Source organism: Bos indicus, chromosome 21 (assembly GCF_029378745.1).
Source record: "Bos indicus isolate NIAB-ARS_2022 breed Sahiwal x Tharparkar chromosome 21, NIAB-ARS_B.indTharparkar_mat_pri_1.0, whole genome shotgun sequence".
NCBI classification, from domain to species: Eukaryota; Metazoa; Chordata; class Mammalia; order Artiodactyla; family Bovidae; genus Bos; species Bos indicus.
The window spans coordinates 67187968-67208550 of NC_091780.1; the positions used below are offsets into that span (position 1 = coordinate 67187968).

The following is a 20583-nucleotide window of genomic DNA, read 5'->3' on the forward strand; positions in this document are numbered from 1 at the left end:
GGCGGTTTCCAGGCTGCAGGACATCTGACGGGCTACTATTATGGTTGGGTTCTAATAAATACTGCAAAGGAGAGAACAAGAAGTTCTAAGAAGTGCTGCTTTGGAACGCTTTGCACATGCCAACTTACACAGTGAGATTCGCTCCAAATACACCCCCATCACATACAGTCTTTTATTTCTGGGTATTTTCTTTCTTTGCCTGGGAAGCACTTGTTCCTGAGCTGCTAGGACTTGAGTGTCATGAGACTACATCCTGTATCACAGCATGACATTTCTTAGACTTCTGTTTCTGGGGGAGCAATGGCAGAACTGACCCCCAATATCTGGTTGCAGATATTGCCAAACTAGGATTTAAACCAGAAGGACATGGAAGACAGTTCACCTGGCCTGTCATGGCCTAAGTACACAGATGGGCAATTTTTTGGTAGCTAGTTCTCATTTGCATGATGCTGATCTTTATTCAGTGACCTCTCAAGTATTTTAGACACTAGTTGCAATTACAAAGCTAATGTGCACTCAGTCGTGTCCAACTCTTTGGGACCCCAGGGACTGGAGCCCACCAGGCTCCTCTTGTCTATGGAATTTTTCAGGCAAGAACACAGGAGTGGGTTGCCATTTCCTTTTCCAGGGGATCTTCCCAGCCCGGGGACTGAACCCAAATCTCTTACATTCCTTGCATTGGCAGGCAGATTCTTTACCGCGAGTCCCACCCATCTTAGTTGCAGTTACAAAGCTAATACAGTCCCACAATTTTAACAATACAAATATTAAACCAGGCATTTTCTACACAAGTGGAATCTATGTAAAATAGACCTAATTGACAAAAACCAGATCACTCAGTCGTTTAGTTGAGGAACTCATTTATTTCATGCGGAAGTCTTCATAGATGCCACATTCACAACAGGTGCAGACAAGGCTGAGTGGTAGACAATGTCAGGAGAGGCTGCAGAGAGCTGGTGCAAGGATCGAGCACAGGGCCTGATCCAGGGTGCAGCCGGGGGGCGTGATCCCAGGGTACCGCCCAGCGCCCACCTGGAAGTCTGTCCGCTGGGGGGGGTCTGGAGCCCGGAGGCGTGGGGGGAGGTCACAGCACGCGGTGCCCGGTTTCCAGCAGCATGCTCTCCAGAAGCAGCCAGCTCCCAGCCTCCAGGTAGGGCTGATGCAGCCACATGGACAGGTAGCTGAGGGCGAGGTCGCGGTCGGCCGTGTGTGCCAGCTGTTCCACCACCGTGCGCTTCAGGCGGAGCTCCTGGCTGTACATGTCCGAGAGCTTGCGGGAGACCTCGTCTGCAACAAACGCGGGCCCCCTCGAACAGCAGCATTTGCTGGAGGGGGATTTTTTGGCCCTGCTGCACTGCTTATGGGATCTTAGTGCCTGGACCAGGGATTGAACCCATGCCCTCTGGAGTGGCAGCACCAAGTCCTGACCACCGGACCACCAGGGACTTTGAAAAGCTGCTCCTTAAAAGCCAGAGTCAGCAGCAGAACTACGAGGAAGACGGACTCTGGCCAGTGTAGATCAGGATCAGATAACAAGGGAAATGAGTGTCATGGAATTAAAAAGCACCTGTAACCTTCTCTACACAGCTCTTAGGAGCCTACAGTCACTATACAGAGTGCACTCATCTCAGACCGACAACATTCAATGAACACGTTACATTAGGTGATTTTATCCTTCTCCCTTATTTAGAAGTGAGGTCTCAAAGCGACATCAAATAGTTTAGCCCTTCTTTTAAACTGATGCTAAAAACAGCCCTTACTGCACAATTTATTTAAGTAATGGGGTTTGTTTTCCCAGCAGCCTGCCTTCATGGGGCAGGCTAAAGTGATCCCCATTTACTTTTTAAACAAAGCAAAACAAAAAGTGAAAATCTATCTTTCTACCAAAAAAAAAAAAAATCCTGCCTCTGCTGAGGTGGCTAAGCTCATTCTGCCCACTGGCTTTAAAGGACTAACGGCAGCTTGCTTCATGGGTCTCTAATGATGTTTAACACTCTTTGCTGATTGTTGTTCAGTCACTAAGACGTATCCGACCCTGCGACCCCGTGGACTGCAGCCACCAGGCTTCCCTGTCCTTCACCATCTCCTGGAGCCTGCTCAAACTCATGTCCATTGAGTTGGTGATGCCATCCAACCATCTCATCCTCTGTTGCCCCCTCCTCCTCCTGCCCTCAATCTTTCCCAGCATCAGGGTCTTTTCCAATGAGTCTTTGCTGGTTAGTAGGTAATTAAAGCCAAGAAGAAACACTCATCTAAGATGCCTCCATCTCCCTCCCTCCCAGTGGATCCTTCTGAATTGAATTTCAAAGTCTTGTCAGCTTTAGAGGGCCAGATCTAAATGGCATGAAATGCTCTCAGGATCTACCCTTGAAAAGCAGGCACAAAGAACTACTTACAAAAATGAGCTGTGGGCCACGTGTGGAAGAGCGGGGGGCGCTTTCTCTCCTCCCCATGATGGTAATCCTCTAGTTCACAAACGCCCTTGGTGGTTGAAGACAGCTTTTCCATCTTCATCTGTATTTTCGTCTGAAAAAGATATTAACTTAGACTATGAGAATATTATTGGAAATTCAGTCTTAGATTCAGTAACTCTGAAGATTTCAAAGCTAAGAAATGTAAGTCTGTTGAGAGGTAAGTCCAATAACTCAATACCATTCACTCCGTGTGCAGCAAACTTCTGGGAGATGGAGGTGAACGGTTGCTTTGATTACACAAGTTTGGTTTACTTCAGTAATAAACCCTGGATCTCCAATGCTGGAGAAGAGGAAGCTTGCGAGCACTAGCTCTCTGAACATCACTCACTTTTTAGCACCGAAGACCTAGAGGGGTGGTAAAGGCAGGCTCTCCCTTTCATGGAATGAAAGACAGGAGAAGAGGCATGAAATGAGCTCACCTCTGACTCCGATGAACTGCCTTTGAGTTTGATGTCAAAAACTCAGCCTCTGTGCACCAGTGCTGAATCAAATCTCAGACAGAGTTTTGGGTGAAGTAGAAACGAACAGCTTTATTGCTTTGCCAGGCAAAAGAAGACATGGCAGCCTCTTGCTCTGAAAAACTGTGTGTCTGCGGCCCAGGGGTATTTGACGAGGAGTTTTACAGCCACAAGGGGTGGGGTTGCCAATAAGATTAGGGTGTGTGTAGGGCCTGGTCTCAGGTGGTCAGGCCTCCTAATCTTGATGAGTTTCTCGGGTCCCTTTAATCTTGCCTCAAGTAGTTTCTTGACTGCTCCTCTCTAAATTAGCAACTGCTGGAATCCACCCTTTGGAACTCAGGGAAGGTCAGGGAGGCTGGAGTCTTTTTTTTAAAAACAAATTATTTATTCATTACAATTTTATTTAATGGTTTTTGGCTGTGCTGGGTCTTTGTTGCTGTGGGGCTTTTCTCTAGTTGCAGCGAGCGGGTTGGGGGGCACCCTCTGGTTGCGGTGCTCGGGCTTCTCACTGCAGTGGCTTCTCTTGTTGCCAAGCATGGGCTCTAGAGCAGAGGCTCGGTAGTTGTGGCTCACGGGCTTAGCTGCTCGGCGGGATGTGGGATCTTCCCAGATGAGGGATCGAACCCATGTCTCCTGCATTGGCAGGCGAATTCTTTACCACTGAGCCTCCAGGGAAGCCCCGTATTTATTTATCTGGCTGTGCCAGGTCTTAGCTGCAGCACTTGGGATCTCTGATCTTCGCTGCAGCACGTGGGATCTAGTTCCCCAGTCAGGGATTGAACCCGGGTCCCCTGCACTGGGAGCGTGACGTCTTAGCCACTGGACCACCAGGCAGGTCTCGAGACTGGGGTCTTGCCTACAAACAAGAAAGGTGGGACAAAAATGCTTCCGTGTCCTGCTTGGTTTCAAGTTCACTGAGACCTCTGAGGCTTGGTTTCATTGTTGATAAAACTGTAATAACGAAAGGCAAGCCCAGCATGCTGCACACGGGGAGGCAACAGCGAGCACGTGAGCTGATGGTGCCTTGGCGCACGTCAGGAGCTTGCTGCAGTGGGGCCCGGCCCGACAGAGTGCCTGCTAACACAGGGGCCGGGGGACTGAGCGAGTGCCTGCGGGGCGCCCGGTCGGAGCCACGTCAGTGTTTGTGAAGTAAGACAAACGCGTGCAGTGACCAAGCTTTCGGATTTCAGTAGCATAGGTCTGCGTGCGTGCGTGTTAAGTCACTCCAGTCGTGTCCAACTCTGTGTGACCCCATGGACTGTAGCCCACAAGGCTCCTCTGTCCATGGGATTCTCCAGGCAAGAATACTGGAGTGGGTTGCCATGCGCCCCTCCAGGGGATCTTCCTAACTCAGGGATCGAACCCGGGTCTCTTATGTCTACCTGCATTGGCAGGCAGGTTCTTTACCACTAGCGCCACCTGGGAAGCCCCATTGTAGGGTCTGCTGCTGCTGCTGCTAAGTTGCTTCAGTCGTGTTCGACTCTGTGCGACCCCATTGACGGCAGCCCACCAGGCTCCCCCACTCCTGGGATTCTCCATGCAAGAACACTGGATTGGTTGCCATTTCCTTCTCCAATGCATGAAAGTGAAAAGTGAAAGGGAAGTCGCTCAGTCGTGTCCAACTCTTAGCGACCCCCTGGATTACAGCCTACCAGGCTCCCCCGTCCATGGGATTTTCCAGGCAAGAGTACTGGAGTGGGTGCCATTGCCTTGGCCCTAAGTATGAAGTTAGCTTTATGTACACAGCGGGGTGTAAGAAAAGCTCTACCAGTCATCAAAATCTTAATTCCCTGCACCTGGTCCTTCAAGCACTCTCTAACTACATGAAGCGGCTGAACTAAATTTAGCTAACATTAGTTTTTAAAGGACCAGGCTCTGTTCCCAAATCTTTCCAGGTTCGATATTTCATTTGGCCCGACGCCAGGAGGTAGGACTCATCACTTCTGGATGACAGCTGGGAAAATTCTCAAGGTTGCTGAGCTCCGGAAGGACGAGGCCAGGCCTCGACATCCCATCCCCAGCCCTGCCCTCTGCGTCCTGCGGCAGCTCCCCGCTGCCACCTAATGCTTAGAAGCGCTGATGAGCCCACGGACAGCAAAGGAAACCCCGGAGGCTCCAGCCTGGGCCGGAGGGGCCAGCTCCATCCGGGGGCTCATTCAACAATAACGACACCAAAATCACACACGCCACAGCCCTGCAGTGACACGCTCGCGGCGCCACGTCCCTCCTCAAGGCAAGAGCCCTCACCGCGAAATGTTCGTCCAGCTGAGGGACACGGACACCTCCACCCTCCACCAAGGCCAGATTCAAGGCCAAGTCAAGCCTGGGAAACCATTCTCTCTAAAGGCTGGAGGAAAACAGGAATGATGATATTAATATCCTCATAACATCAACTTTGGTTTTGAAACTGAGAACTAATTCTCAAACTATTTTATTTTTTTTTTTGGCCATGCTATGCAGCTTGCAGGATCTTAGTTCCCCAACCGGGGATTGAACCTGGGGCCCACAGCAGTGAGAACTGAGTCCTAACCACTGCACCACCAGGGCAGTCCCTTGAACCACTTATTCCATGTAAAATAGAACAAACCCACTGGGGCAGAGAACTCGGGGGCTGACAGCTAGCACCCATGGTCAGCCCAGGCTGTCTGAAGGAAGGCGATGGCGCCCACTCCAGTGCTCTTGCCCGGAAAATCCCATGGACGGAGGAGCCTGGTGGGCTGCACTCATGGGGTCGCTAAGAGTCGGACACCACTGAGAGACTTCACCTTCACTTTTCACTTTCATGCATTGGAAAAGGAAATGGCAACCCACCCTAGTGTTCTTGCCTGGAGAATCCCAGGGACGGGGGAGCCTGGTGGGCTGCCGTCTATGGGGTCTCACAGAGTCGGACACGACTGAAGCAACTTAGCAGGCCTTGGGAACTAGAGCCACTGTGGGGCATGCGGTCACCTCAAACCTAGCAGCCATTTTCAGCTGCCCTGCCAGGCCACGTGCTGTGGGTGGAGGGGCCACGGACAGGACATGTCACCTGCTCAGTCCATCAGGCTGGGTTTTCTGGACCTTGACTCAGGTCTGACACCCCCCCAGGCCACCCCTCCTCTGCACAGTCAGCGGGGCTGGGGAAGGGGGTCCCGTGGCACCAGACAGCCACGCGAGAACAGGGAGAATGGGGACCACGCAAGCAAAACCAGTCAGTCCCTCCTGCCTTGCCTGAAATGGGAGGCGAACAGCCTCTTCCCCTTGTTCCTGCCCAAGCCCTCCTTCCCCACCGTGGTGTGCATATGCACAGAGTTATAAATGAGGGAACTGCGTGCTAAAGAAAGCCAAATGGCATTTAGAAACAAAATCCTTCCCAGGGTTTTTACGTTTCGTAAAAGTCACGTTAGCATGTGCCTGAAGTGTTTCTCATTCTGATCCAGCTGGGGGTTCTGTGAGATGTTTTGTGTGGAGAGGGAGGCGGTAGGCCACGGATGATGAAGTTCTGGTACGAGTGTTGCCACACTGACCAACAGACGACAGCCCGACTGCCTGTCCTTAACTTTGTTGAAAGCATTTCAGTATACACATAGAACTATATTCTATATGCCGTAACGCACCATAATGGAAAAGGATACGAGAGAGTGTGTGTACATGTGTAACTGAATCACTTTGCTTTGCTTTGCTTTACAGCACAAAGGAACACAATGTTGCAAACCAGCTAGACTTCAAGGAAACAACAGAAACTGACAAGTACAAGCTAAGAGTGACCAGAAATAAACAATAAAAACTGACAAGTACAAGCTAAGAGTGACCAGAAATAAATATTTCAATATAGGAACTTAGCCATCCAGTTTTTTCACTTTCAAGCAATGTGTGCACTGGTGTTTTGTCCAAACAAAACCACTTGCCAAAATCAAATGGGTTAATGTGGGGGAAAAAATTTATTACTCTGCCTGTGTCAATTCAGGAAGCCTAGGTCCAGAAGCTGAGGTCAATGACCCAATTACTGGAGACACAGCAGTGACCATAGAGATGCGACAAAGCAAACACCCACACGCCTTCCCCTCCAGCCTTCCTAGCAGTGGGAGTGCTGAGAAGGGATCAAGACACAGGCCTGTTTCTGCCTGTGAGGGGTGGGGCAGGCGGGCAACTGTTTTTTATCACAGCACCACCCGAAGGCGGTGTTACAAACCAGGACAATCACAAAACCCTGATCGTTTACTTAGAGGAGACAGATAGCTCCCCCCCGCAAAATATCCTGAAGACAGTAGTGCATTTCGATCAAAGGAAAGGCGAAACCAAGATGTCCTTGGTGCCCTATTTATTTTTCTCATTTTCATGTTTCAGAAGCCATTACAGCTTATAAAGGATGTGCTTCTTTTCTGAAAAACTCATAAACCTATAGTCTGCCTTTAATAGGCGGAATCCTGACTTTGAACAAGTGGTATCTTGAAGAAATACAATGATACTCGACATATGCTGTTTAAAAAGATAAAGAAGCATGTAAAGCATTAGAAACACATCAAGAAATGTTAGAACATATAGACGCTCCATGTGGAGAAGCTTTAGTTATCTGTGTTGAAGATGTGTAAAACCCTATCCCTGTGTCTGGCTGAGACGAGGGTGTTTCGTCCACACGAGGTGGCCAGCGTGGTGGGTACCGACATCCAGCCTTGAGTTAAACAACACTTCAGAGCATCTCTTATGGGTGAGATCAGGGCTCTCAGGCCAGATCCAGCTCAATCTATTTTTGGGTGTCCCTTGAGCTAAGAATGGGTTTTACATTTTTAAGTGGTTGAAAAAAAAATCAAAAGCAGAATATTTCATGTGACACATGAAAGCTGTATGAAACTCACAGTTCAGCGTCCATGAATAGAGCCCTGCTGGCATGCAGTGGTGCCCACTCGCCTCTGGACGGCTGCTGGGTAGAGGCGAGCAGCCCGCAAGCCTAATTTGCTTCCTGTGGGGACCGGGAGCAGGGACACTGCCCTGCGACAAGCCGATCAGAAGGAAGGTCAGGACAGCATCTCGGAAACCAGATTTATGGGGCAGGCAGAGCAAGAGACCACCGAGGAGGTGGAGGAGGGACAAACAAAATCTCGGAGGAGCGAAGTGTGGAACCCTGCCGGGCGCCGGCGCACACTCGCCCCGGGGCGGCGACACCTTACCAAGCCTTCCAGGGTGGCCTGCAGCTCCTCGCACAGCGTCTCGAGCTCCCTGCTGTATTCCGGATGCTCCTTTTCGGCACAGTCGTTAGAAGCCAGGCCGCTGCTCGCTAATTCTATCTTGTCTTTGCTCCTGAACCAGATGGAAAAGCAGGAACAGAACACACTCCATGAGGTTGCCTCCCTTCATTAGGATGAACCCTAGAAAACTCAATATCCATGGACATGTGTCATCATCGACTGTTTGCACCGGTGTCATTTCACATCATCATATTTACATGTTATTTACGCACACAAGGAATATGTCCACCCACTGCTCGATTCTGCCCTAGAACAAAGTCAGTTCAATCCAGCCCTGTGGCGTCTTCAGTGGACAAGACATGGTCATTTCCTCAGAGCCCGCCAGCTAGGAATGCGTTTTGTAAATGGAAAGCTGTGATCCATGGCACCTGAAATTAATCTAGTGGCTCCACAATCAACATTTAAGTGAAAAAATGAAACATTAGAAGATTATCAGGGAAGATCTTCTCGTTGTTCTTCATTTTGTAGACCAAAAAGTTTTAAAAAAGATTTTTGGAGCATACTTGATTTACAATGCTGTGTTAGTTTCTGCTGTACAGCAAGTGAATCAGCCATACATACACATATAGCCACTCTTTTTTAGATTCTTTTCCCATCTAGGCCATTACAGAGTATTAAGTAGAGTTCCCTGAGCTATATAGTAGGTCCTTATTAGTTATCTATTTTATTTACAGTATGTGTGTGTGTATGTATCAATCCCAAACTCCCAGTGTATCCCACCCCCCACCTCCAACTTCAGAGAGCATCTTATGGAGTCAGGTAAGAACTGCTTCATGGAACTTGCTGAGCAGGAGAAGGGACCAGAGGGCTGACATGTCTGATGTGCTTGGGAGAGCTGGCGAGGGCCAGGGGTCCAGCCCAAGAAGTTAAGACTCTAGACTCCGGCCGGTAGACAAAAGATATGCAGCTTTGAGAAATCAAAACTACTATATATAGATCCACACTCATGTTTCTCTTCAGGTCATTTAAATCTTTCGCCTTTTACTAAAAGATTTCCATGGGTAGGAACAAGCTTGAGTCTTGATTAAATTTTTTGAGGCCTTGCGTAAGCCAGGCTGATTAAAAAAAAAAAACAAAACCCAAACTAAAAATATATATACAGGAAAATGCAAAGAATAATAAAGCAAATCTTTCAATCAGAACTGGTAACTGCCAACAATTTCTTCATTTTCTTTTGTCTACAGTTTCTCTTTTGTCTTTTTAAAAGAACTTGCTAAGGGAAAACACACTCCAGCATGTCTCCTCTGCTCTGAACATCCCACTGGGTGTTCTGACCACGTCTGGCTCCTGGTCACCATAGGGAGATAACCAGGGCAAGGTCTGGGAGGGTCTCAAGCCCAGGGGCTTCTCTCCCTGCGGCATCAGGGCCCAGGGAAGCGTTCAGGTTTCCCAACCTAGAAGCTACCCAAACCCCTGTCCTTCCGGGTTTTTATGGAGGCTTCCTTACGAAGTCACAATTGATTAAATGATTGGCCATCGGTGATTAACTCAACCTCCCCAGAGTGCAGGTGAGGGGGCGGGGCTGACAGTGCCAACTCCTCTTGCACGGCTGGTGTCCCCCTCCTTAGGGGTTTTCCAAAAAGCCCCCTTATTAACACAGGCTTGGATGTCTTAGGAAGGGGCCTGTTATGACCACAGGGCACTCCTTAATCATTCTGGAGCTAATTCAGGAACTGGAGGACCAAAGAACAAGTATTACTATAACTAAAGATTCTTCCGTAGGTCAAGTCCCTAAGGAAATCATAAGCGTTTTAAGAGCCATGTGCCAAGAACAGGGACAAAGGCCAAATCTATGTATTTTCTAGTGATAGTCACAACACCACAGAAATAAAAAGCAGCAGTCTGGAGATGAAGTGGAACCTGCCCCACCATCCCATTCAGTCCTCCCAGAAGGTACCAGCGCCTGAGTCTGTCTCCTCCCAATCCATTTTGATAATTTGACATGCAGATGTAACCACAAACGATTTGTAGCATAATTTTGTTTCTAAAACGCACGTACCCTTCACACCTGCACGCACTGTTCTATCAGTGCTTGTTCACTTTGTTTATCCACGTTGCTGGAGGCTACCTGACCCACTCTAAAAGACGCCCATCAAGTGTCTGCCCGATCGCTAAGGCCGAAGCGCACAGAACGTGTTCTGCCAGTACTTACGACAAGCTGATTTTCATGTTGGCGATACTGTTTGCAGTAGCAAAACCTCCATCGTTGAGGGTTTCCCACTTCAGGATTAAATTATGCCAGTCGGCCGCATTGTCCTTAATTTTTCTTGCACTGACAGATAAGACAGGTTTTCTTGGCGTTACAGTTCCAAGAGTCTTTGCTAATAAGGAGGAAGAGAAACATCACTTTATGAAATTCAAGATCACAGTTGGGGGGAAAATGGTCCTTGTGATTTGCGACAGTAAGACTATTTAAAACACTACATCGACTGGACAGATCCTGTTGGGAAAATGAAGACGTGCGGACGAATGTGAAAGTTCCTGGGACGAGACAAAGAGAATTGTTTCTACCTTAAAAGTCTCGGCAGATATAGCCGAGTCCTCTCGAAGCCTAATGGCTCCACACTTTCATGCTGAGCACTCTGTGATGTCAATGTGAAAGTCGCTCAGTCGTGTCCAACTCTGCGACTCCATGGACTGTAGCCTGCCAGGCTCCTCTGTCCATGGAATTCTCCAGGCAAGAATTCTGGAGTGGGTAGCCCCTTCCTTCTCCAGGGGATCGTCCCAACCCAGGGATGGAACCCAGGTCTCCCACACTGCGGCACTGTGACCACTTGTGAAGGTCGGGATGGAGGCAGAGCTGTAACTTTGTGCTGCCAGGCTCTGACGCCCCTGCCTTGGTGCTCCCATTCTCTAGCCTCAGGCACTCTGATACCTGGCATGTGCTCCGAGCCCTGTGGGTAACTGGTGCTAGGCACTCCAACACTGACATGGCTGGACCCCAGAGACGCGGTGACGGTCTCGATGCTGCCAACGCAGGAGGAGGGCCAAACTCTTTCAGGACCTGGCTCCCTCTTGGCCTCGCTGCAACCCCCACCTTGAAGCCCCTCAATCTCTAACTAAAGTCAACTACTTGTAACTCTGGAAAAGTCCTCTGCATGTGCAGTTCTCTCTGCTAGAAAGTTCTTTCCTTCCTGAAAATGATGCTGCCCATATCCTGGGACCCACCCAGACCCCAGCTCCTGTGGGAAGCAACACCCAGACTACTCAGGCTGTCTGGCCCTCCCACCCCTCTCTTCTTCTCTACTTAGAATCCCTCAGGGACTTCCCTGGTGGCCCAGCCCAGGTTCGATCCCTGGTCAGGAAACTAGATCCCACATGCCACAAATAAAGATCCTGCATGCTGCAATGAAGATCGAAGATCCCTCGTGCCGCAACTAAGACAAACACAGCCAAAAACCAAAAAATCCTACAAAGGCATCTCATGGCCCACAGGATAAGGTCCAAATTCTCAGAGAGGTCCGTAGGAATCCAGAACACACAATTGTTTGGAGTATAGATTCTAAAGACCAGGCTGACTGGGTTTGAATCCCAGCTCTGTTACAGCCACCTGTGCAATCTTGGGTAAGTTAGTTAACCTCTCATGGTTTCAAAGTGTCCATCCGTAAAATGAAGATAAACTACATCTACTTCTGAGTTAACGTGAAGATGAGATAATATACGCAAAGCTGTGTGGGCCTGGCACATGGCAAGTATCCAACACAGTATGTGTTACCTCAAGGGCCTCTCCAGTGTTTTTTCCACCACCACCAAGCGGTGCACTCAACCCTGACACTGCCTACTGGGAGTCAGCATCAGATTCCACAAGTTAACGGCTCAGTCCTGTAAGACTCCTCTCCCCTCCCTCCACTTCAGATCCCAGCTTCAAGTCCAGGTGGCCACCTGTGCCTCTGACCTACAGGCTCCCCTCCTGAGGTTTGATTAACTTGTTAGAGTGGCTCACAGAGAGCTCAGGAAAACATCCTCCTTACTAGGCTGCCAGGGAGAGCCAGATGGGAGCGACGCGTTGGCCGATGCATGTGGGCAGGGGAGCAGAGCGCTCTCCCTGCACCCCCAGCCGCTCACCAACCTGAACGTTCTCACAACCCGTCACTCCTGAAAGTTCTCACAACCCTTCACTTTTGTTTTTTTATGGTTGCTTCGTTACTTGGGCACAACTGATTAAATGAGTCACTGCTGGGGCTGATTTAACTCCAGCCTCTCTCCCTTTCTTGGAGATGGTGGTTGAGGTGGGTGGGACTGAAAGTTACAACTCTAATCACACGGGTGGCCCCCCCTTGACAACCAGCCCCCATCCTCAGGCTACCCAGGGGTTTCATTTTTAAATATCATTGATTTTTTTCATTCATTCTTTATTTAGACAATTGTCCAGTATTTGCTGAAACCTATATGCAGGTCAGGAAACAACAGTTAGAACTGGACATGGAACAACAGACTGGTTCCAAATAGGAAAAGGAGTACGTCAAGGCTGTATATTGTCACCCTGCTTATTTAACTTATATGCAGAATACATCATGAGAAATGCCGGGCTGGAAGAAGCACAAGCTGGAATCAAGATTGCTGGGAGAAATATCAATAGCCTCAGATATGCAGATGACACCACCCTTATGGAAGAAAGTGAAGAGGAACGAAAGACCCTCTTGATGAAAGTAAAAGAGGAGAGTGAAAATGTTGGCTTAAAGCTCAATATTCAGAAAACTAAGATCATGGCATCTGGTCCCATCACTTCATGGGAAATAGATGGGGAAACAGTGGAAACAGTGTCAGACTTTATTTTTGGGGGGCTCCAAAATCACTGCAGATGGTGATTGCAGCCATGAAATTAAAAGACGCTTATGCCTTGGAAGGAAAGTTATGACCAACCTAGATAGCATATTGAGAAGCAGAGACATTACTTTGCCAACAAAGGTCCATCTAGTCAAGGCTATGGTTTTTCCAGTGGTCATGTATGGATGTGAGAGTTGGACTGTGAAGAAAGCTGAGTGCCGAAGAATTGATGCTTTTGAACTGTGGTGTTGGAGAAGACTCTTGAGAGTCCCTTGGACTGCAAGGAGATCCAACCAGTCCATCCTAAAGGAGACCAGTCCTGGGTGTTCTTTGGAAGGACTGATGCTAAAGCTGAAACTCCAATACTTTGGGCACCTCATGCGAAGAGTTGACTCATTGGAAAAGACTCTGATGCTGGGAGGGATTGTGGGTAGGAGGAGAAGGGGACGACAGAGGATGAGATGGCTGGATGGCATCACTGACTCGATGCATGTGAGTCTGAGTGAACTCCAGGAGTTGGTGATGGACAGGGAGGCCTGGTGTGCCGCAATTCATGGGGTCGCAAAGAGTCAGACATGACTGAGCGACTGAACTGAACTGAACTACATTACACCAGACATGGGCAAGGAAGTGCGTGAACTACGCAGACCAGGGCCACTTCCATAGAACTTACTTTCCAAAGAGGAGGTGGATAACAATTAGGTGATTATCCGTTTGTTTGTTTGTTTTTCCTTTTTGGCTGCACCATGCAGCATGTGGGATCTTAGTTCCCAGACCAGGGACTGAACCCAAGTTCCCTGAACTGAGTCTTAACCACTGGACCGCCAGAGAAATCCCTATGATTATTAGCTTATATCATAAATGCCAGAGAATAAGAGCGAAGCGTGTTAAGAGCGAACCCCTAAGACATTGTCATTTAGGCTGAAACCTAAATGATGAAAAGTCAACAGCAAGGACCCTAAGTGAGAATGAGCTTGGTGAGTGTGAAACAAGACCCATGTGGCCAGAATGAAAAGGAGAAAGAGGGAGCAGTAGCTGAGGAGGCAGTCAAGACAGCCAGAAAGTGTTAGGCCAAGGTAAGGCATTTGGGTTTATTCCAAGTCAATGAAAAGCAAGCAGGAAGCTTTGAGTAGCTACATGACCTGACAGAGGTTTTTAGAAAGTCACTTCCACAAAGAAGTCTTCTTGGATCCCAAGGTTAGGTTAGGACTTACTGCACTCTACACCTGAACACCCTTGACCTCATGAAGTTTCATTCATGACACTCACCAACGCAGTGTATTTGCTTGTACAGTACATTCCTTGACAGACTAAGTTCCACCACAGTAGCGACTAAGGCTGTCTTGTTCCCTCTTACAACTTCAGCACATAGTGAAGGAAAGTCGCTCAGTTGTGTACGACTCTTTGCGACCCCACGGGCTAGACAGTCCATGGGATCCTCCAGGCCGGAATACTGGAGTGCGCTGTAGCCTGTTCCCTTCTCCAGAGGGTCTTCCCAACCCAGGGATTGAACTCAGATCTCCCGCATTGCAGGCGGATTTTTTATCAGCTGAGCCACAAACGAAGCCCTCAGCACATAATAGGTGCTGACTAGAATGTGTTAAATGGAGAAAAAAAATCTCTTACCGCCTGTACCACAATCTTCTAAGGAGTTCCCTTACCGAATAGGGGCTCCTCGAGGGCGAGGAGCACGTGAGAGTCATTATCTGTCTGCCCCAAAACACAGCACATATTTAGGAACCAAAAACAACGCTCTGACTTAAAGGAACTCAAACGAGATCAGGTATCAGCCACAGAGCAGGACAGCAGCATAGCGGGTATCTTACTTATTCTCTCCAAGCCTCGACTTCCCACCTGTTGATGACACTTCAAGGTATCGTGGTGAGGCTCAGTGAGCACTCGCTGAATGACAGCTTTTGTTACAAGCAGAAAAAACTCTGTGGCCAGGAACTCTGACTGACGGGATTTCAGAGAAAGCGCTCTGCTGTTGCTAATTTATAACGACAATTTGAGTGTCAGGATCTGCTGACGCTCTTTTGATTATTTTGGCAAAACTGACTTCCAGACCGACTGCGGAGCCTGTGCCGGGGCCAGCGGGCTGGACCGGGGCCAGGCACGAATCGGCACGCAACTAGCGAAACTTCCGGCCGCGGGTCCAGCTCCAAGACCAAACGGCACCACTCGCACCCTCCCGCTTGGGAAAACTGGCCCTTCTCACGCACCTTCCATGCCTTCCGCAGGGATCCCGGGAAAGAGATCCGAAGCCCCGCCTATGGACCGGAAGTCCTCTGCGTCACTTCCGACACGCCCACCGCCCCTAGATCGGGCTCTGCCGCTCTAGCCGGCGGCGGAGCCGGCTGTTCCTCGGCGGTGCCCGTCCCGTTGCCCAGGGAACGGACTCCCGGCAGTCCCCGCGGCCCGGAGTCCATCCCCATCTCCTCCGGCCCGGCCGGGCCGACGAGTCCGGAGGGGCTGCCGCGGGAGGTGAGTCCCGCCACGCCGCCCGGCCCCGCGCTCCCCCGCCCGAGCCGAGCTCCTGCGCCTCAGGGTCTCACTGTCCGTCCCGCCCCCGTTCCCGACCCCCGTCTCGCCAGCGCCAGGTGGCCGAGGCCGTTGCCGTGGCGCCCGAAGCGTCGGACCCCGTTCCGGGCAGAAGCGGGCGGCCCGCTGAGGGAGCCGTCGTCGCCCACGCCTCTGGGCGCCGCGGGTCCGCCGCCCCCCGCGCGCGGCTCGCTCGCCTCTCAGGTTCCGCGCCTTCCGTCTGCCCGGGCCGCGCCCTCGCACCCCCGCCGGCCCCGGGTGCCGAGCTCCAGGGTCTTTCTGAGGGACCCTGCGCCTTGTCCCCCAGCCCGAGCCTCTCAGTCCCGGTCCCTTCATCCGCCCACCAGCGCCTGGCACCAGGCCTTGGCTCGTACCCAGTTGATGCTAAGTGTTCGTTAAATGGATAAGTGAGCGACTCTCCTCTCAGTCCTTTAAGGCCTCAGGCAAGATAGTGAGTGCAGGTTGAAGAGTGCGGCACCTCGGAGTCAGACCCGGCGCACAGCACTGCCCCTTCCTAGCTGTGTTTCAGGGCAAGTGATGTCTCCGTAAACTTGAGTTTCACCGTCAGTAAAGTAGGGATTGATAATAGTTTCCAGCTCTGGCTGGGTGAGAGGATTAAACGGGTCAGTGCTTGTGAATTGCTCAGCACCGTGGCCGGGCGCTGTGCATTTCAATCAAGACTAGCTAGCCCCTGCGGTCCTTACCCGCACACCCTACTTACTTTTCTCTTCTCTGCTCTTTTGTTCTTCATCCCTTTTCTTGCTGAGATTCAGGAATTTTATTCCGTCCTATTGCTTCTGTTGACGTTTGTTGGCAGAGTGCGGGGGACCAGCTTGGCAACACCCTTGCCTTATCTGCTGGAGCGATCAGTTGCACTTGGGCTTGACTTCCTCCTAGTAGCCAAGGTCTTGAAAACTTTTATGGAAAGGAGTTCTGGAAATCCCCAAACCCAGATCCCAGGATGGACGGAATCTGGGAATAAAGTCATTGTAGCCCTTGTGTTCACCAGCCCTGGTCCCCTGAGCTGCAAACCACTTTTTACTTCCTCCCACCTAGAAGCTACCATGCACCTTGGTGAAGCTCTGAATTTGTTTGTTTGTTTGTTTTTGAACATCCCTTGTTGGTTCATTCAGCAGGTAGTTATTTGGTGCCTGTTGTATGCCAGCCACAGTACCAGCTTCTAGAGACGCTGTGGTGGACCAGACAGACCCAGTCCTTGTCCCCAGGGAACTTTCCAGGTTGAGAACCAGCAGGTGTAGGTACAGGGAATGCTCTGCTCGAGTTTTCAGGACTGGCTTGGAGGCTGGTGGTGGAATCAGGGTGGTCCTCTTCTGAAGGAGTGACTAGTAAGGAGCTTTTGTTAGGTTTAAGTTACTTTGTAGTCTCATTGTCTTTTTCAGTGTAAGATTGGCTCCTATTGGATTCGTTTTCCATTTTCTCTAAGAGAAATTAGACCTTAAGTTTGGGGGAGGCCTCATTTTATCTTAGCTTCTGTGTAGTTTGGACAAAATGGTTCCTGGAACTTAGTGGGGAAAAGGGAAGCAAAAAGGCATCAGGCAGAGTAGCTGACTGAACTTAGAAAAGTGGAGAATGGATTGGAAAACAGTTACTCATAACAGAAACAAATTTGGAGTCAGGCCTGGAGAGATGTCTAGATACAGAAGAGCATAAGAGCGTGGTAGAATCCAAGGGACTAGCTGATGGCTCTGTGAACTGCTGAGACAGAAGTGAGCTGTCCTTCGAAGCGTGTGTCAGTTTTAAATGAATGTATTCTTTGGACCCAGACATAAAGAGACCATTGAGTTTTTGCATAATTATGGATGTAAGTGATGTGGAGTGGTTTTATATGTTGTTCTACCATACCTCAGGAATTCTGGCCGTGTTTAGAGAGAGATTAATTCAACAGATATGTGTTGATTGTACCACACTCCCTGGTGGTCTTTTGGAGACGAGCAGGATGTAGATGAAGACTGGCAGGAAGCCACCGAGGAGGATAGAGAGCAAAGCATGTGGTAACCACGCTCATAGCGTTCTGTGAAGGCGGAGAGACACCAGCGAAGTGTCAGAGGGAGTCTGAAGGCTTCCTGTGGCCAGCGCGTTCTTACAAGATATGTGTGGGGGATGGGGAAGGAACGAAAGGGACTTTGCAAAAACCGTGGGAGTTTGGGGCTGTGCTGGCAGACTACTGTGGCTGCAGTGTGGGGTATATGGAAGGAAGAGTGGCCTGAGATGAAGCTAGATACAGGCTGCCTTGTTGAAATGCTCAACTTCATGCTCTGATCAGACTTCAGCCTCTGAGCACTGGCTAACCATCAGGCTTGGGATCAGGGAAGTAACCAGATTTCATTTGAAAGATAAATAACTGCCTCCATCTCATTATGTTCAGCCATAAGATTTTATGTGAAGTCAAGTGGGCCTTAAGAAGTATCACCAGGAACAAAGCTAGTGGAGGTGATGGAATTCCAGCTGAGCTATTTCAAATCCTAAAAGATAATGCTGTTAAAGTGCTGCACTCAATATGCCAACAAATTTGGGAAACTCAGCCAGTCTAGGACTGAAAAGGTCAGTTTTCATGCCAATCCCAAAGAAAGGCAATGCCAAAGAATGTTCAAACTACCACACAATTACATTCATCTCACATGCTAGCAAAGTAATGCTCAAAATTCTCCAAGCCAGGCTTTAACAGTATGTGAACATGAACTTCCAGATGTTCAAGCTGGATTTAGAAAATGCAGAGGATCCAGAGATCAAATTGTCAACATCTGTTGGATCATTGAAAAAACAGAAGAGTTCCAGGAAAACATCTATTTCTTTTTATTGGCTACGTCAAAGCCTTTGACTGTGTGGTTCATAACAAACTGTGGAAAGTTCTTCAAGAGATAGGACTACCAGACCACCTTATCTGCCTCCTGAGAAATCTGTGTGCAGGTCAAGAAGCAACAGGTAGAACCAGACATGGGGCAACAGACAGGTTCCAAATCGAGAAAGGAGTACCTCAAGGCTGTATATTGTCACCCTGCTTATTTGACTTATATGCAGAGTACATCATACGAAATGCTGGGCTGGATGAAGCACAAGCTGGAATCAAGATTGCTGGGAGAAATATCAATAACCTCAGATATGCAGATGACACCACCCTTATGGCAGAAAGCAAAGAAGGACTAAAGAGCCTCTTGATGAAAGAGAAAGAAGAGAGTGAAAAAGCTGGCTTAAAACTCAATATTCAGAAAACTAAGATCTTGGTATCTGGTCCCATCACTTCATGGCAAATAAATGGGGAAAAAATGGAAACAAGTGACAGACTTAATTTTTTGGGCTCCAAAATCACTGCAGATGGTGACTGCAGCCATGAAAGTAAAAGATGCTTGCTCCTTGGAAGAAAAGCTATGACCGACCTAGACAGCATACTAAAAAGCAGAGACATTAGTTTGCCAACAAAGGTCCATCTAGTCAAAGCTATGATTTTTCCAGTAGTCATGTATGGATGTGAGAGTTGGACCATAAAGGAAGCTGAGCACCAAAGAATTGATGCCTTTGAACTAGGGTGTTGGAGAAGACTCTTGAGAGTCCCTTGGACTGCAAGGAGATCCAACCAGTCCATCCTAAAGGAAATAAGTCCTGAATATTTATTGGAAGGACTGATGCTGAAGCTGCAATACTTTGGCCACCTGATGAGAAGAACTGACTCATTTGAAAAGACCCTGATGCTGGGGAAGATTGAAGGCAGGAGGAGAAGGGGATTACAGGATGAGATGGTTGGATGGCATCACCGACTTTTATATGCACATGAGTTTGAGTAAGCTCCGGGAGTTGGCGATGGACAGGGAAGCCTGGCGTGTTGCAGTCCATGGGGTTGCAAAGAGTGACACGACTGAGCGACTGAACTGAACTGATAAGATTTTAATACTTAAAAGAATAGTGGATGTTGTAGCCGGAGTTTAATAATAGACTGTACAACAGGGAGACTAATTACCACTTCGTAGAGATTTTGGAGAGAATCCTTAAACCATTAGATTTGTCAGGGTGCTTTGGCAACTTCCAACCATTGTACTAGGTGGATAATTTAGACCATTGTACCAAGTGGATGATTTTTAAATACTGCCAATCAGGTATTTGGGTGCTATCAGTCAGTGTGAAGTCAGCTACCACCTTCCAGATGTGTGGGTTGTGGTTATAATGGGGGAGGGAATTATCCTGTCTTGAGGAAGAATGTTGTGATTTTTATATGTTTAATGGAAATATCCATGACCAGAGAAGCATTATTGATTTTAAAGATTGGATTGAGAATATTCTTTTGCAGTAAGACCTGAAGTTAACTTTTTAAATTTTTTCATTCAACAGGTTGATGTTGAACATCTACTCCATACCAGAGGTGTTGTTAGATACTAGGCTTTTCACTGGTAAACAGGAGAGAATTTGTGTTCCTTACAGTTCCCTAGTGGCTCAGAGGTTAAAGCGTCTGCCTCCAATGGAGGAGACCCAGGTTCGATCCCTGGGTCAGGAAGATCCCCTGGAGAAGGAAATGGTAACCCACTCCAGTATTCTTGCCTGGAGAATCCCACAGACAGAGGAGCCTGGCAGGCTACAGTCCACAGGGTCACAAAGAGTCAGACACGACTGAGGGACTTCACCATCACCTTCACAGTCTCATCAGTGAGATGATCATTAAACTGTTTATCAAATAAAGTAATTAAAAGTGTGATGAGAATTATGAAAGATAGGATGAAAAGTTGAGGGATGTGGGGACTGATGGACACTGTCAGTGATCTGGTCAGTGGATGTCTTTCTGAAGCCAGATGTGTGGAGTGAGATTCAAGGTGGTGGGGAGCAGGGAAGATAGTCAGTTCTGAAGCCCAAGGAGGGAATAAGTGGGTGGTAGAGACAGAGCTTAGAGGATGAGTGGGGAGAGGTGGATGTGTGATGGGGGAGCCGGGAAGGGGTCAGGCCAACAGGGCCTCGTCCACAGAAAGGTATTTGGCTGACTCAAAGCACTCAGAAGCCCCACTGAAGAATTTTGAATAGGGTGAGTGATATGAGAGCCAGCCATTTCTCTTTCAAAGAACTTTAAAAACAAAACAAAACACTTTTCCGGAGCTGTTCTAGGTTTACAGCAAAACT

General features: G+C 48.9%; 3 protein-coding genes and 1 non-coding gene across 11 annotated transcripts in view; 3 read left to right on the forward strand and 1 right to left on the reverse strand.

The window, feature by feature from the left end:
- The window catches only part of ZNF839 (zinc finger protein 839), a 23264-nt gene extending 16519 nt beyond the window's left edge, over nucleotides 1–6745 (forward strand). For all 3 annotated transcript variants that reach the window (XR_011562734.1, XM_070775773.1, XM_070775775.1), the window contains one exon: nucleotides 6602–6745. Coding sequence is in view for 2 of the 3 variants with exons in the window: in XM_070775773.1 (XP_070631874.1) it covers nucleotides 6602–6658 (57 nt within the window). In the remaining variant the exon portion in view is untranslated. The remainder of the gene's footprint in view (nucleotides 1–6601) is intronic.
- CINP (cyclin dependent kinase 2 interacting protein) lies at nucleotides 844–15228 on the reverse strand. Of its 2 annotated transcripts, none has more exons than XM_019983314.2 (5): nucleotides 15147–15228; nucleotides 10310–10478; nucleotides 8080–8209; nucleotides 2397–2526; nucleotides 844–1287 (listed from the first exon to the last, which is right to left on the reverse strand). In XM_019983314.2, the coding sequence occupies exons 1-5, from the start codon at nucleotides 15151–15153 to the stop codon at nucleotides 1085–1087; spliced, it is 639 nt and encodes a 212-aa protein (XP_019838873.1). In that variant the 5' UTR covers nucleotides 15154–15228; the 3' UTR covers nucleotides 844–1084. The 2 variants fall into 2 exon arrangements, with proteins under 2 accessions (XP_019838873.1, XP_019838872.2); XM_019983313.2 differs by lacking the exon at nucleotides 15147–15228 and adding an exon at nucleotides 14194–14371.
- LOC139178511 (U5 spliceosomal RNA) lies at nucleotides 9098–9214 on the forward strand. The gene has a single exon (XR_011562895.1). It is a non-coding gene; the product is annotated as a U5 spliceosomal RNA (small nuclear RNA).
- A 31-nt stretch (nucleotides 15229–15259) lies between the features above and the next one.
- Nucleotides 15260–20583, forward strand: part of TECPR2 (tectonin beta-propeller repeat containing 2) — a 101154-nt gene continuing 95830 nt past the window's right edge. For 2 of the 5 annotated variants that reach the window (XM_070775770.1, XM_070775769.1), the window contains exon 1: nucleotides 15261–15408. The gene's annotated coding sequence lies outside the window, so the exon portion shown is untranslated. Of the gene's footprint in view, nucleotides 15409–20583 lie in introns of all 5 variants that reach the window. The other 3 variants (XM_019983310.2, XM_019983311.2, XR_011562732.1) reach the window with 2 other exon arrangements.